The sequence below is a fragment of the Cuculus canorus genome, chromosome 7 (assembly GCF_017976375.1).
Source record: "Cuculus canorus isolate bCucCan1 chromosome 7, bCucCan1.pri, whole genome shotgun sequence".
In the NCBI taxonomy this organism is placed as follows: Eukaryota; Metazoa; Chordata; class Aves; order Cuculiformes; family Cuculidae; genus Cuculus; species Cuculus canorus.
In genome coordinates this window covers 26,240,495-26,255,694 of record NC_071407.1, presented here as the reverse complement: position 1 = coordinate 26,255,694, position 15,200 = coordinate 26,240,495, and the positions used below count along the sequence as shown (strand labels likewise).

Genomic DNA, 15,200 nt, shown 5'->3' with positions numbered 1-15,200 from the left:
GATAAAATAGTTTTCCACAGCAGGAACCACGCTACTGCAATTACATTTTAAAGGTACAACCTTCAGGACAACTGCCTCATGTTTCCAGATCTGTGATATCAGCCTCTGAACTCTCCTTTCAACCTGAAGGCAAGTAAAGATCTGATAGTGATACAATAGATGTTTAGCAAACACCTGCTAAATGTTTGCTCACAGACAGGCACTGAATAGATTCCTCATTTCGCCACAGTGTATTATACTCACTATATATCTGAGAGATCCCTTTTATATCATGGATAAATAACACTGGTCTCAACTAAAACAAAGGAAATATTTGGAGATCAGTCACCCTTGCAAACAGCAACTCTCCTCTGTTTTGAATGGAAAATAATCAAATGCTGAACAGAATATATGAAACATCTAACATCTGAAGTAAAGAAAAAAATCATAAAAATATCAAAAATAATAGCTGAAAAAACAGTGGGAATGAAAAAAAATGCTAAAACAGATTTCAAGCAAAGTAGAAAGTTTAAAGGACAAAGGAAAGACAGAGCAAACAAATGAAAATGATCTGTTACAGCCATCAGAGAGGCCTCTAGTTTGTTGCCATGTAAAATTCTGTTCTCAGTGTCCTATCACTGCAGCAAAATGAAAACTACAATTTGCTAACGTCTGTGAAAGAGTTTGTCAAAACGCATAAGAGAGGCTGCTAACTTTCCCTTTACTTGGCATGGGTAACATGGAGTTTGGAAAAGTAAATTCCAGTTTAGAACTAAACTTGGCCAAAACAAAGAGCATATCTCCCTTTCTAGCCCTTTTGAGAGACAAGCCTCCCATCCTAAACACCAGATTACTATCTAGCACCTGAGATCTTGTCAAGGAATGTTCTGAGTTCAGGTTTGCAAAAAAGTTTCATACATCTTACTACAACATCAGGATGTTCCTGTAAGTTATATTCATCTGCCAACATTCATCATTTAACAGTTAAGAAAGTAGGATACAATTATTAACTTCCTGGTTATCAAAATGATCAGAATTTACCTTCAGACCAGTTTCTAAAGGCATTATAGTAAAAAAATTGAAGACATAATTATTTTCACTCAAAACCTAAGGCAACTACTCAGTAATATCAAAAAACCAGCTGGGTTTTGTACAAAAGACATAGACAACAATTACCCTATATCTCGAGACAGACTCAGTGACACCATAGTCGCTTGCTCTGATTCTCCTTTATTTTAGCAGTTTTAGCACTGAGCATCTTTGCCCTGTGGCCACTAAGCAAGCATAAACCACTTTAAAAAAGGTTCATTGCTTCCCAATCCAAATGACAAAGATTATCTAATTTTATGGTTTCTGAAGGGAATAAAGATGGTCTTAGTTATAAATATCACTTTTTTTTCTTTGCAAACTTAAAAAAGTCATCCTATATCGAAGGGGTAAATGATCTCGGTTTTGGCTGGGATCTATTAATCAAACATAACAAAAACAGTAGAATTCACATCCAAAATTCAGTTGAACATAACAGTTTGCATGTTCAATGAGTTAGTTTTTCTAATCAAGAAAACAGTAAAGCCTATGCAAAGTGAGCTAAGAATGTCTGTCAGTGGAGTTCAGACAACTGACGATAATTTCAAGAGACAAACACAGATGGCTGAAGTTGAAGCTGATATTCGTTTAAGAAGTACCTTCTTCTGAATAAAGAAGGAAATACTCAGATGTGAAAAAAGATGACTTTGCCACGAGTTTTACCACTACACTTCAAATGAAACATTTTGTAGTGATTCTTCAAATGAAGATAAAAAGAAAACTTCATGTACATTATGCCATATGTCATCCTGTTGCACATACTGTGAAAAAGCTCAAGGCATTAAATATTTTAAAACAGAATCCAGGTTAGTTTGATGACTTAACATGGGAAATATGCCACATCTATGAGGGTAAAGACATTTTCACATTATTATTTGGACTTTTGTTATTTTAGACAAACACGTCTGTCTTGAACCTTCATCTCTATATAATTAGAAAAACATCATAAGTCCATAGTGCCATTTAAAAACAGTGAATTAACTAATGCTTAACTTTAGCTAAAAAGTTGAAAAACCTGACGATCAAAGCAGGCAAGCAAAGGTTGCTTTGGCAAAACATGTAACATCTACATTTTCAGTACTGCTGTAATTGATCTCTTAGTGCATTGCATTCAAAAAGCTCTAAACATGTGGAAGAATATTTTACTCCAATTTTATGGTCCAAAACTGGGATAAAAGAAAATACAGAAGTTGCTCAAGGATGTGAAGGACCTCATTATACCTGATTTGAGAGATACTTGAGGTTTTAAGAACCCATCATCGTAACACCAGACAACATTATATACTAGGTAGCAGTTCTTTCCACAGAAACATCCACCAATCCAAATAATGATATTATTGCCCCATTGGCTCAAGTCATGAGCCATAGTTCTGGCTGTGCAAAATGGTTTGCATTTGTATTGCCAATTTTTTATAAAAATCAAATATATTCTGCTGTATTTTTATTCATACACAAAACCCATATATAGCGTCCTGGTTCCCTGAGTGCAATACTAAACACCACCACATAGAAGACCTTAAATAGGTCTATACAATATAAGTCACAATGTTAATTTTAGATAGTAGGAAGAAATGTTATCCTATGATGTTGGTGAGGCACTGGAACAGGTTGCCTAGAGAAGTCATGGATGCTTCGTTCCTAGAAGTGTTCAAGGCCAGACTGGATGAGGCTTTAAGCAACCTGATTCAGTGGGAGGTGTCCCTGGCCCATGGTAGGAGGGAGACCATTCTATGATCAAAAGTGTTTTGGTTGCCTTCCCATTTCTCCCTGCGCCCAAATTGGAAGCCAGTTCTGTGAAGAGGGTTTTTCTCGTCTGGAAAAAAGAAATTCAAGTATGTCAATACTTTCTATTATTTTGCTTGAGAATTTTGTTTCTTTGTTTTTCCTTAAAGTTTTTCTACATTATGAGAACTAAAAACTACATAACACTATAAAACATTGTCTGCTGCATCTGTAACATCTTGATGTTCAGCTTCCACTGCTCCAATTACAAGGCAGATGAATTGACCCCTAAGGATTACCCAATGATTCTGACCAGAGCTACAGAAGCTAAACCAGGTAACCCAGAAAATAGGCATCAAACCAGCATTCACGTGTGTCTCTGTAAATAAAATCACAGAGCTCTGTGCTAGGAATCCAAGTTTACTATCTTTGTCAGACTCTCTGAGTGGGAGAAGGACAAATGAGTTACTTTGCTCATTTTCATAAATGTCATCCGCTAGTCACAGTTTCTTGGGAAACGAACTGCATGATCTGAGAAACTAAAGAACAATCATGAATTCCTCAAATCTTGCAGTGGTTAACAGACTAATCTGAAAGCCACTGAAGTTAAGAGAAAGACTGCACAGGCATGAGCTCAAGGCCAGATGCCTTCTTAGTTTAAGGCATGAATTATGTTCATAACTACTCATGTCAATTTATACGGATGTGAACTTCCCACAAGCAGGGAAAACATTTACCATTGGACCACACAGAAAGATAATGATTGAAAATACTTTTAAAAAAAGTCCACAGATGAAATTTTAATCAGTTTGTCTCTCGGGAAGAAACCACACTTAATGTCTGCTGTATGAAAACAAAAAAAAATCCTGTCTGCACCATTGTTCATAAGAAATAGAAGTATGTAGCATTTACAAGCTATTTATGACTGACTTCAGTATCTTTGACTAATTAAACCAATGAAAATAGCAGCTTGATGATGTCTTAACACATAGGGATTTGTGTATCATAAAAAGAAATCTGAGATATATGAAGCACCAAACTTGTTCAGAAATCTTCCTTGACTGATTCAGTTTAGAACACCCACACATCCTCATCTTACCCTTAGACAACCAGGAAAATAGGGTCAGGGTCAGCTTAGTGTGCTGAACAAAGAAATATTAGATTCACCAAAAGCATCAATGAGAAAAAGTTGAGATTGAACTTTAAAGTCTTTCCAATCCCTCAATTACATCAGCTATTAAGCCAGAACTATTTTCTTCATGTTTAACAAATATAAAGATCATTGGCAATACCTATGAAAATTGTCTGTCTCACCTGTGAATTTGATAGCTACGATTCAGCTACTCAGCAAACACTATTCAGTGCAAAAGCCTCAGAGCTGCTAGGAACTCCAGCAGACATGATGGTAGATTATGGATCTGAACAGGAATTGGTTTTCCCATTTCATGAAAACTAGGCTTATACACTTCGAAGACTTCTTGAGAAAAATCAAGATCTCTCAATAATTTTTGTTTGGAAAAGAACTGAGAAAGAAAAAATGGTATCCCGGTTCAGAAAGTACAATAGGGATTAAACAGATGGGAGTTCAAGCCCTATCTTGAAAACCAGGTAAAGCAACAGTTTGAATGTCAGTAGTCATCCACATACCACCACTGAGGTATCTGCAGATTTATTTTAGAGTCCTCTTCACCCAGTCTTGGTCTCAACTCTTCCTGCTCTGTTTGCTGTTTTACAGAAAAGATATTTTGGCCAAAATATTCCTGAAAAAAATGCCTTCAGTGATATGCATCACAGATTAGTCTACCTAACCAGAAAAAATAAAACAGGAAAATCATATGCTAATAGGAATGATGTAAAAATCTTGTTTAAACAGGCACAATGTTTCACAATGCCAGTAGACATTCCTTATTGTGGTGAAAGCTGGCAAGATTTATTTCCTGAGTGTATGCTTACAGCTCTGCTCTATAAGAAAGGAAGGATCAGTGTATTACCATGAAACCATGGAGCAATCCTGTTGGTGTTCCTCTCAAACCCAGCACGTCGAGGGATCTGCTCTTCTTTGAACCAGCGAATGATGACTTCTCGGGAAAAGGGTCTAGAAGGGCGCTCCCAGATGTTACTGCATCGAAAGGCACATAATTACAGAAAAGGGTGATACAGAGAATTAGCAGCCTAGGAAATCAGGGGCCAATGTAAATATTAATCTCTCTTTTATATATTTAAAAAACATACAGCTACAAAATGCACAGTATAACTGTTGTTCAGAATAGTTGACTGAACAATTTTTATCATTGTTAAATTTGTTAAACTTTTTTTCAGTTTCAATGGAAACAAGAATGGTTTTATTTTACATTTGCAATGGAACCTTAAACATTGTCTTAAGCACAGAACTTAAACTGAAAAATGTTTTACCATAAAAGATGCGATGGACACTTCAGTCAGCTTTCTTCTTCCACCTCATTTCTTATTCCAATGTACATATTAACAAGTAAAATTGTTTTTTGGCTTACAGTATACTCTTTTTCACTGGCAGGAAATTCTAATTCAGAATCAGCTATAATAGATTGTGTATCCAAATCATTGAGCATAATAGAGGGAATGTTTTGTTTCAACTTTTATGCTCCCTTTGCATTCTCTATGTGCCACCCTCCCTTACTTACTTCTACTACTTTCTATGCATTTCAGATTATTTATCAGGTAGAACACCTGGAAAATTCATCCAGCTACCCCAAATAAGGACTAAAGGGTATTATATCAAATGAAAGTATGACTGCATTCCAATTAAGCATACAATCTCATTTACCCTGATAACAGTAGTAAAAGGAAGGTTTTACAATGGATCTCTGTATAGTTTAAAATCCCATGGGTTTCTGGGTGATCAAACCGCTAGCACAAGCTGCCACTTCTTCATTAATGTTCTTCTTCAGATAAATAGGGTGAAGGCTGGAGTGGGTGTGACTTCTACTATAATCTCACTTTCATTTGGTCAGACACTTCACAGTGCCAAGTACAGTAGGTGGCTACATAATTCCAGCTTTCCTACTCCACCTGCAAGAGAGCTACCAGGTAAAGTCTATTTCTAAACAATGTAACAGAGGACTATCACTAAAATTAAAGCTTCAGCTCAGAAGTCACAAAACACCATTAAAGTAATTTGTGAGATATACAAGAACCCTCAGAGCTAATCAAGGTTCTACAGTTCATGACAGCAAGGTGCTCTTTAGAAAGGAATAAAAGCAAAAAGATAGATGTCTGATGATATGCAACTGAGTCCTCCTTTCAGCTTGTCTTACTCAAACCAGTGATCGATTTCATTGATATCAAGTGATGAAGCCTGTAGTGAATGTGATAGTTATTGCTAAATTACACGAACGCATGTGAGTAGGTCTGGCCAATATTATCATCAAATTTGAAGACACAGCCATACATGAGGGGAGAAAGTGAAAATTCAGTTATAGATGCGCACACTTAAAAAACTAAATTAGATGTGTTTCTTATTTCTGGTTTTGAATATTTTTCTATAAAGAAACAAGAAGCCCTTGGAATTCCAAAGCTCTGGACTGCTTTCTTGTTTCTTAGCTAATTTCTCTCTCATTCAGTTTAGTTTGGAAAAATGTGCCAAATCTACATTTTGCAAGAAAAGATAAAAACTACAGAAGCTATGCTTCATGCTGCAAAGCTTAGAGACATAACTGAATCCACGTTCTGTTGAGCCAAAAAGCTCTCTCACACTAGCCCTAAACAACAACATACCCTGTATCTCCTCCTTGACCTCCCAGGCCACAGGTAAGGTGAAATTTTAGGTACACCTCTGCCTCTGCTTCACCATACCAGTATTAAGTCTGAAAAGTTGAACTATGTATATTTATTTATGTTCACCATTAAAGTGCATATGCAAAGTAAATTTTTTTTTCTTGATATCCTCATAATCTAGTCATGGACAGACAAAGAGGGGCCCTAAGAGAGAAGATAAATGCTGCCTGCTTTTTGAAGTCTAGGCATATCTTAGAAAGAGATAAATCTCTTTAAAAAGAGCTGGATAACGATAAGAATATTTTTTAGCTTTTTTTCAGGCCCTTTTTGAACAGATTTATAACTGGTACCACCAAATTGTGCATATATACATATATATATATATATATATATTAGCATTTAATACTACTATCCTGCCAGAGCTCATATGGCTTTTATCACCACATGAAGCAAAATCAATAGTATAAGAAACAACCAGGAAAAGAGTCAAGTCATCAACCTTCTAGCACCCATCTGCCAGTTTGGTTTCTTTTCCTCTTCTGCGACTCATGGTGCTCCCTAAATAATCAGATGAAAGATTAATAAACATCAAAGACACTTGATTTTTCCTGAGAAAAATCTTAACCCTCCTGAAACTTGACTTGAAGGCATGACAGCTCCCTGTAAAACATTTCAAAGAGTTCTTGAGCAGCAGGCAGTTTTAGGCTTGAAACTTAAGACTTGCTTAAGATTTTGCCCATTTGACTTCTCCATATCACAGCCTTGCATGCTAATCTAATATCGCCTTTTGAAGGACTCATCTCTCTCTGTGCGAACTCTAAGAAATGTCTGAAAAATAAATGGCATTTACTTCACCGTGTGTTCAATCTGTTTTTAATTTTTCTTTATACGTTCTTTTTCTTGTTACAGTGAACAAGCAAGACTCCGAGAATTTCCAGCAACTGAAGAAGAGCTTGTGGAAATAATGGGGACTGGAGAGGGAGCAATTCAACAGAGAACTATAATATTTCAAAGTCAATCCTGTACAAACTAACCTGGATGCTGCAGAGAGAGACAGCAAAGGACTTGCACTATTGTTGTTCAGTTTTATCTCCTGAGCGTTGTTAAGGCTTGTCCCCTGGAACAAATTACTCAGGCCAGCCACTTTTCCCTTTTGGATGGCACGCAAGGATTGTCGACGGTATTCGTCCCGTGCCCTGCGTGCTTTGTGGCTCCTTTCCTCATCTGCAGCTTTGGAACGGCGCACTGGGAGGAATGAATGGGAGGGATGGGGAGGAGAGACTTTAGAAAAACAAACAGCCATTTACCTCTTTCTTTATGCAACAACTTACTGTCTTCATTCCTTATAAGACCTGATTTTAAAAACATACCAGTTACAATGCCTTGCCAAAGAAATGGCAAACTTGATGGATTTCCTGGTACTTCAAATACAGGCTCACCACTAGATGAAGCATCCCAGACTTGACCTATCAATGAACTGATCACCGGCAATAACTGAACCTCTCCATGCTGCGATTACATCTGACATTTGCTTTGGCTGTAATAAGAGAAATTCTGCTTCAGGAGATCTTTTCCACTGGCAATGCACCAAGTTTTGTGTTTCAGGAGAGAATGTTAACTACTGCTTAAAATTAGGTCTGCATTTAACAGAATTCATTGTGACTATGCACATAACTAGAAACGCAGGAGTGACTCAAAACTTACAATTACAAAAAAAATAGTATGTAGGTCACAGTTTTGGTTGTTAAAGCTGCTTTCTTTTTGAGAAGGCATATTCTATCCTTGTTACAATACTTAAAAGTCACAGAAGTTTACATCTTTCAATGTCGAGAAATGTTTTCAAGTGACAACAGGGAAATTAACAGCCATTGGAAAGGGCATGCTGATGCTATGGATGGAGTTGTCTCACACTTGAGACTCTGAAATTGCATATCAAGGACCAGGATCTCTACTGGAAGATTTAATGTGCACCTATCAATGGCATTGGCCAGGGAGTTACATATTTTCATAACCCAAATGAGACTGTTGCTCTGGCTGTTGCTGGTCAGGCATCTTTCACTAAAGCATCTTTATTTTAAAACTTATGTACAAACAATCCTGTCTTCAGAATGGTATAACCTAAATGCACCAAGAATTGTACTGTAAATATTCATCAGCTCCTTTCTGGTGCCTCAAGCCCCATTCTTTTGAGACACAAATAACTTCAGGCAGGCAAATTATTCCAGTGCAAAAGAAACCTTTAACATCCAATGAAGCAAATATTAAAGAAACAAGCTATTGCCTCCAGTAGCAATTATCTATCCCGCCATGATTATCTTGGCTTAGATCATACCCAATTCATGAAATGCATACACTATTTCTTGCTCTACAGTGATGGTACCTGTGACTAGGAATGCATGATATAATACCAGACAGCTGCATTTCATTAGGCTGTTTGCACGCCTCTGGTTTACGCTCCTGATTTAAAGTAAGCAGAAGCATAAATGAATTTGTCCAAATTACGATAAAAAAAATAATCAAGAAATAAGAGCATTCAGAGTAAAACAAAATTAAATAAAACCCCCCTTGGCTAATAAGGGAAAGAAAAAAAGACCTTTAAGCTTAGAGTTATATAATATTATCATAGGAAGAAAGATAAGCAGGACTAAAAGCTTACCAATCCAGCATAATAAACAAGTCATAAGTGCTTCATAGGTATTCAGCTGGCAAGATTTTAATTTAATTTAACTATATACCCTGTACTTTTAGCTAAACACAGTAGCAAACAACTGTACAGCACAGAAAATTTGAGTAACAGGTTTCACTATTTATCTTGCAGGTAATATTTAAGGGTAGATAATATCCACATATACTATTTCTATAGATCTAATATATATTAGTTACAAAATTTCTGTGATTTATCCTTTATAAAGCCACTCAGCAATGGCTGCTCTAAATGTGGACTCTGTGTTTGCAACAACACAAGAGACAGCAGGGAAGATGAGTGCAGTGTAGCTTCACAAGACATCTAGAAACCAGTCACTGTCACAATCACAATATATGGATCAAGGGCAGACTGCCTGGAGCTTTCTGGGATTCCTTTCTACCGATACACAGGCTGCCTGGTAATGAAAAAGGCAAGGTAACTTCATGGCCCACTTTCCTCAGCAACAGAGAATTTTCAACAGTGATTCTTCCTGTACTTTTGGTAGCAAATAAATTTATCCTGTCAGAAGCCAGTGACCCAAACAACATTACCCCAACCCGTAACAAATTTTGTTATTTCTTATCACAAAACAATGGGGAGAGTTAGCATAGTTTGCAACTGTCAAATATAACATTCAGAAAACTTTCGGGAAGGATGTATGACACGCAGTCTTTCCTGTCCCTCCATTTGTCTGTATATGTGTTTACTCATGAGGTCTGACACAAAAAACGCCGAGACTAACCCTATAGCTAACAACCAAGCGTGGGAGGGGAGAGACAAACAGATGGTTATAGGACATGTTCTAATCTGTCACAGTGACAATTGTTTCACTCAGAGTGCGTAGATGTGTGTTCAAATAGAGACGTTTTGTCACCCTTGGTTAGAAAATGCTGGTGTGCAAGAGTGAGCAGCGAGTTAACATCGAGACAACACGCCAGCCCACAACACTCTGTCTGTGAAGCAGACTCCCTGAGACTTCTGCTTCTTGCCAAAGATCAACTTGGTGCTCAAAGTAGCCCACTTTTTGCTGGAAAAAGAAAGATGCAAAAGCAAAAATGACCAGGATCCCCAACAGCCTTTCAGAACATGATCTGTGGAATTGCTTTGAACGTTGGCACATTGCATGCAGCTGTGGGTCAAGTCAAAAGGGAATTATTTTGATAGTGATTATAGTAAATTTTCTTTATTTGTTAAACAGAAAGGGTTACAGGCACACTTTTTTCATTTCAGACCTCATATATGTACGTATCAATATGTGTACATATGTTTGTACGTATTTTGAGATACAGAAGGCTGCATGCCACAGATATCTAAAGGTATGCATATAGATTTTTATACATATACACATAAATAGGCATCTCTTTCATTTTATGAAGAATTTTTATTGAAATTTCCCTACTGAGTTATCTGAAGAATTGTATCATTGAGCATAGGGGGACACACGGTCCCTTAATTCTTTTTTTTTTTTTATCGGAGTCCTGATTTTCTCCCTATCCTATTCCCTATAGTTATTCCCAGAAACCTCTCTCTCTTTCCTCACATTCCTCTATGTCTGGGAATTGTCTAGCACAACTCCTACCCTGTATCTGTGTTGCTATGTTATCCCAAGTTATTTTTAAAACTCGCCAACGAGTCAAGGGATTTTGGGTAGGGTAAATAATCAAAGTCACTAACGTCAATAACTAGTTTTGGTAACTGGAAAGAGTTAGGACTTAATTTGAGTTTGCCTTGTTTACATCGAAGAGTTTACAAGAATCTATTATTCGCCTATGTTAACCTAAATTGTCCTTTGAGTGAAAGTGCAAGATAGCCTTTTATATTTTCACTTAGGATTGGGAAATCCCTATTAGCAGGCCTAACAAAGTTCTATTAACAAATCTTTTCATAGAGATATGGATTCATTCATGCTGTGCTGCAGCTGAACCCAATCATATCATTTGTGAAAGACTAGGAACTCTCTATTTTGTGTAATCTATTTTGTGCTTTTGAAGAGCTGTGAGCTACAGTCAGAGATACATGAAAGCAAAAAAAAAAAAACCCAAACCCAAATGCTGTGAATATGCACCCTCAGTTTTAAATTATTTTGTTTCAGCTTTACCCTTGTTAATAATTCTTGGAAGCTTGTTTATGAGCAATTCAGAATGACTGCTTAATAGATAAAATTCAATCTTCAAATTTTCCAAGTGCACATAGAAATCACACAGTGTTCTTCAGTTTCCTAATTGGAAAATAACTTCCTACAAATACTCTGCAATATGGCTCCAGTTCAGCAATCTTCTTATTTGAAAGCACGTGCATAATCGCTTCTCCATTCAACAACGTACTCTAAGATCCATTGAAGTTCAGTGAGCACATACTTAAGGTTGAGCACTTGCCTCATTAATGCATAGTCAAACTGGGGACTACTCATTTTAAAATTCAGCATTTTATCAAATGCTTCTGCCAGTAAAATTCACTCGCTTTAATATCTGTGGAAGATAAGTACCAAACGAACATGAATTCTTCTAAAATTTAGACAAAAACAAATTCATAGACAGTTTGTATATGAACACAAAAGCATAACTATATAAAAGGAGCTAAAGTGAGTCACCCCGGTATCCTATTTCCAACAAAGAACAAAAGTGAGTGCTTAGGAAAAGGCATAAGAAGAAATCAAGTCACTCAATTCTGTTTACATTTTTACTGGAATAATTTTTGCCTGGAGATGCTGGTCAGATAGTATCTGAGCACTTCATGGATTCATGCAGTTTGCAAAGGTTTCTAAGTGTCTAACAGGATGCCTTTTGCAATATTCAATCGGATTAATATTTATGCTACAGATTTTCCTATTATGTTTTGCAAATTCCTTTTCTGCTCTCACAGAAAGAGGTCACACTTAGAGGCTTTTAGGGTATTGTTTATTGAATACTCTAGAAACCTATAAACTGGAACAGCCTGTAGGAAAGTCCAAAGCTAATGAGACTATATAGACTCCTGTATCCAAGTTTAGCCTTAGCTCTCACTTCTGTTTCAAAGAATAAGAGCTTTGAACTGTAGTCTCTTTGACTCAGTCTTTTCCACCATTCATCTCCTCATTGGCCAACCAATATGCTTGCTCCACATGTTAACTCACGACTGCCCTCTAAAATACCCCAATATACATCCATTATATGAAATGAAAATGTGTAATTGCTCTCACAACATGAATTTTTCCTTTTAGTACCAATTTCTCAAATTATTCTACATTTTTCATTTAGTATATTTAAAAAGCACTAAAATTAGGTATTTCAATGAACACATTGGTTCTATGGGGTTTTATTGTTATCTGGCACAAGCAGGCTAACGGCAGATGCAAAGTGAACTGAACAACAGAAACTAATATTAGCAACACTTTGATTATTGCCTTGGCAATAAACAGCCGAAGGATAATGTGATGAGGAGAGACGAATCCTTACCACATTCTAAATTCCATCTACTAAATAAATTAGTAGTGTCATCAATATCATTGCTACATTTGCTCTCCACAATAGCAGCTCTAGCACTGCTCTTCCTCTTCAATACTGACCCCCCAGCACTGTTGAATGGAAAGGGCTGATTTCAAGGAGGTAAGACACAAAGGAGCCTGGCTCTGTTCCTACCAGGAAATATGCAGGTGTGGAGAGACAAAAGATGGTAATATTAGATCTGCTCATAATTCTCTTATGCATTCAGGCATTTATTCATTGCTTATAAAAGATGACAAGTGGATAGCTTTGCCTAACTGGACTAAATTTCTCCTCTGCGTCCCAGAGTTATCGGGCAATGGCAGAGGGTAACTAGGGAATTGATTGAGTCACCATTCCTGGAGGTATTTAAAAGGCGGGTAAGACAAGATGCTCAGAGATATGGTTTAGTGGTGGAGAGGTACGGTTGGACTCAATGATCTCAAAAGTCTTTTCCAAACAAATGATTCTATGCTTCTATAAAAATGAAAGAAGTACCATAAAAAAAAAGCAATAAAAAATCTGGAACCGAAATCAAAAGTGAAAAATCTGTTGAACCTGAGGTACTAGGTCATCTCATAACAATTTCAGATGTTCCCCCCTCCAATTATTTGTTTCTGTCTGTCTGCTGCAGGTTCTGGCTTCTGCAGCAAAGTTAAGGAAACGGAAGATGTTAATCCTCCTCAGATGCAAAGTCTGATGGCACAGTCTAAACCAGCCAGGAACTGGTTTCAGATAAGGTTCTAAACACTGCATCTTCATATCTTAGGTTTTCACACCCATATGCTAATGGAGCCCAATTCTAAGCCTTTAAACCAACTGGGATAAATTGAGACACCGAGATAAGCATGAGGATAAATAAGGATGTGATACACTCTAGTCATTAGTCTGCAGTTAGTTTAATGCTAAATCAATTACTGATAACAGCATAAACTCTGGCAGCTCTGAATTTATAGTAGGCTGAAAACCCCAACCAGGGAGCCGCCAGCTAGAAGGGTTTCATTTTTGTGGGCTCTCATTTTGCCACAGCAGCAATATTTCTGGTGATCAGGCTAGATAAATTGAAAATAGGTGAGCTGCAGTTGGTCACCCTTTGGACCACAGGCAGACAGGTCTATAGGCATTAACGCACACAGACTGAAGGTGATAGAAATCCTTCAGAGCATACAGAATTCTCCAAAGGTTACACAAGGAAAAATACTGGTGGTAGATTATATCCACAGAGTTGAAAGAAAGTGTTTTGACAGCCCAAGAATGCCATTGCAGAAATCACGGTCAAAATCTGAAATTGCTTCTTGTTTTCCTCTCTTTCTCCCATAATTCCATTGTTGCATTTCTGATACCTGTCCTTGCACACCCAGCATTCCTTGAGAAACCTGAGACAATGATTTAAAAGTCCAGATATCTCTTCAATGCAAGAGTAAGAAAATAATAGTTGGTTTTAGTAGTGTTTATGGTATTTTGTTTAATTGCCAATTACAGTGTAAAAGCAGGCTGGATTTTTTTTTTCTTCTTTTTAAGAACATGGCCACAGATGTATTTTCTTTCCTTATCTACCATCAAATAAATGCAAAAGTATATAATACCATCCTCTCTGCTAAGTTAGCAGCTGATACTAATTGACAATGCCTAGAAAACTAAAGGGCTGGTTTCTTCTCAGCTCATTTTGCCATTAAACATCCAAAAATACAGAAAGCTACAGCTGTCCTTTCTGAATAAAGATGTTCACCTGGATCTAGGTAATTCTCTAGGAAATAATTACCTTCTTTTTATTGACAGAATAATATATAGAGCCTTTATTGATCAAAAATGAGTATAGCCTGCTTTGAGCTTAGAAAACGGCACCATGTATCTCATGCAGATTGAATTCATGTTGTACAGAATGATTCACTATCACATCAATCCCAGGTGACAGGACTTCTGTAATCAGTCTTCAGGAACTCCTGAACTGATGACTAAAACCGTAAAATAAAATCATGGCATATTTTGAAACACTTCTTTTTTTTACTTCTGTCAGGAAATATGTAACACCGCAGCAATATTTTTTTCGTGCTTCATGAGGTATATCATGCAACACACGCTGACTATCAGCTCCCTTCAACTCCATATTTAGTATTAGTTGATTAACCATTGTTATACATAATTAACACAATAACCCCACTTGAGCTAAAACTTTCCAATCATTACATTTGCTCTTTCTGCAGAGTAATCAGATAGGTATAGATTTGGCAAATAAAAAATATTCTATTCTAAAACCAAGTATACAATGGACTCCATTGATGAACACTTTATCCACAGTGGCCTATGCCTTATTTACTTATAACGTGGCTCTTTACCTGCCTACAGAAAGTATCTATACATATATATAGCAATATATTTGTTCTGTTTCTTTTAAAAATCACTAAATATATTTTAAATTAATTATAATAATGATATTAATAAATAATTTCAGACTGAAAATGTCTAGCACCTCCATACAGTGAGATCATCAGAAGGTGTTTATTCAGGGCAAC

General features: G+C 36.8%; 1 protein-coding gene across 2 annotated transcripts in view; it reads right to left on the bottom strand.

Moving 5' to 3' along the window:
* Positions 1–15,200, bottom strand: part of SH2D4B (SH2 domain containing 4B) — a 69,852-nt gene that overhangs the window by 27,738 nt on the left and 26,914 nt on the right. For both annotated transcript variants that reach the window (XM_054071758.1, XM_054071759.1), the window contains 2 exons: positions 7,575–7,785; positions 4,779–4,906 (listed from right to left, as the gene is read on the bottom strand). In XM_054071758.1, the coding sequence (XP_053927733.1) occupies positions 4,779–4,906; positions 7,575–7,785 (339 nt within the window). The remainder of the gene's footprint in view (positions 1–4,778; positions 4,907–7,574; positions 7,786–15,200) is intronic.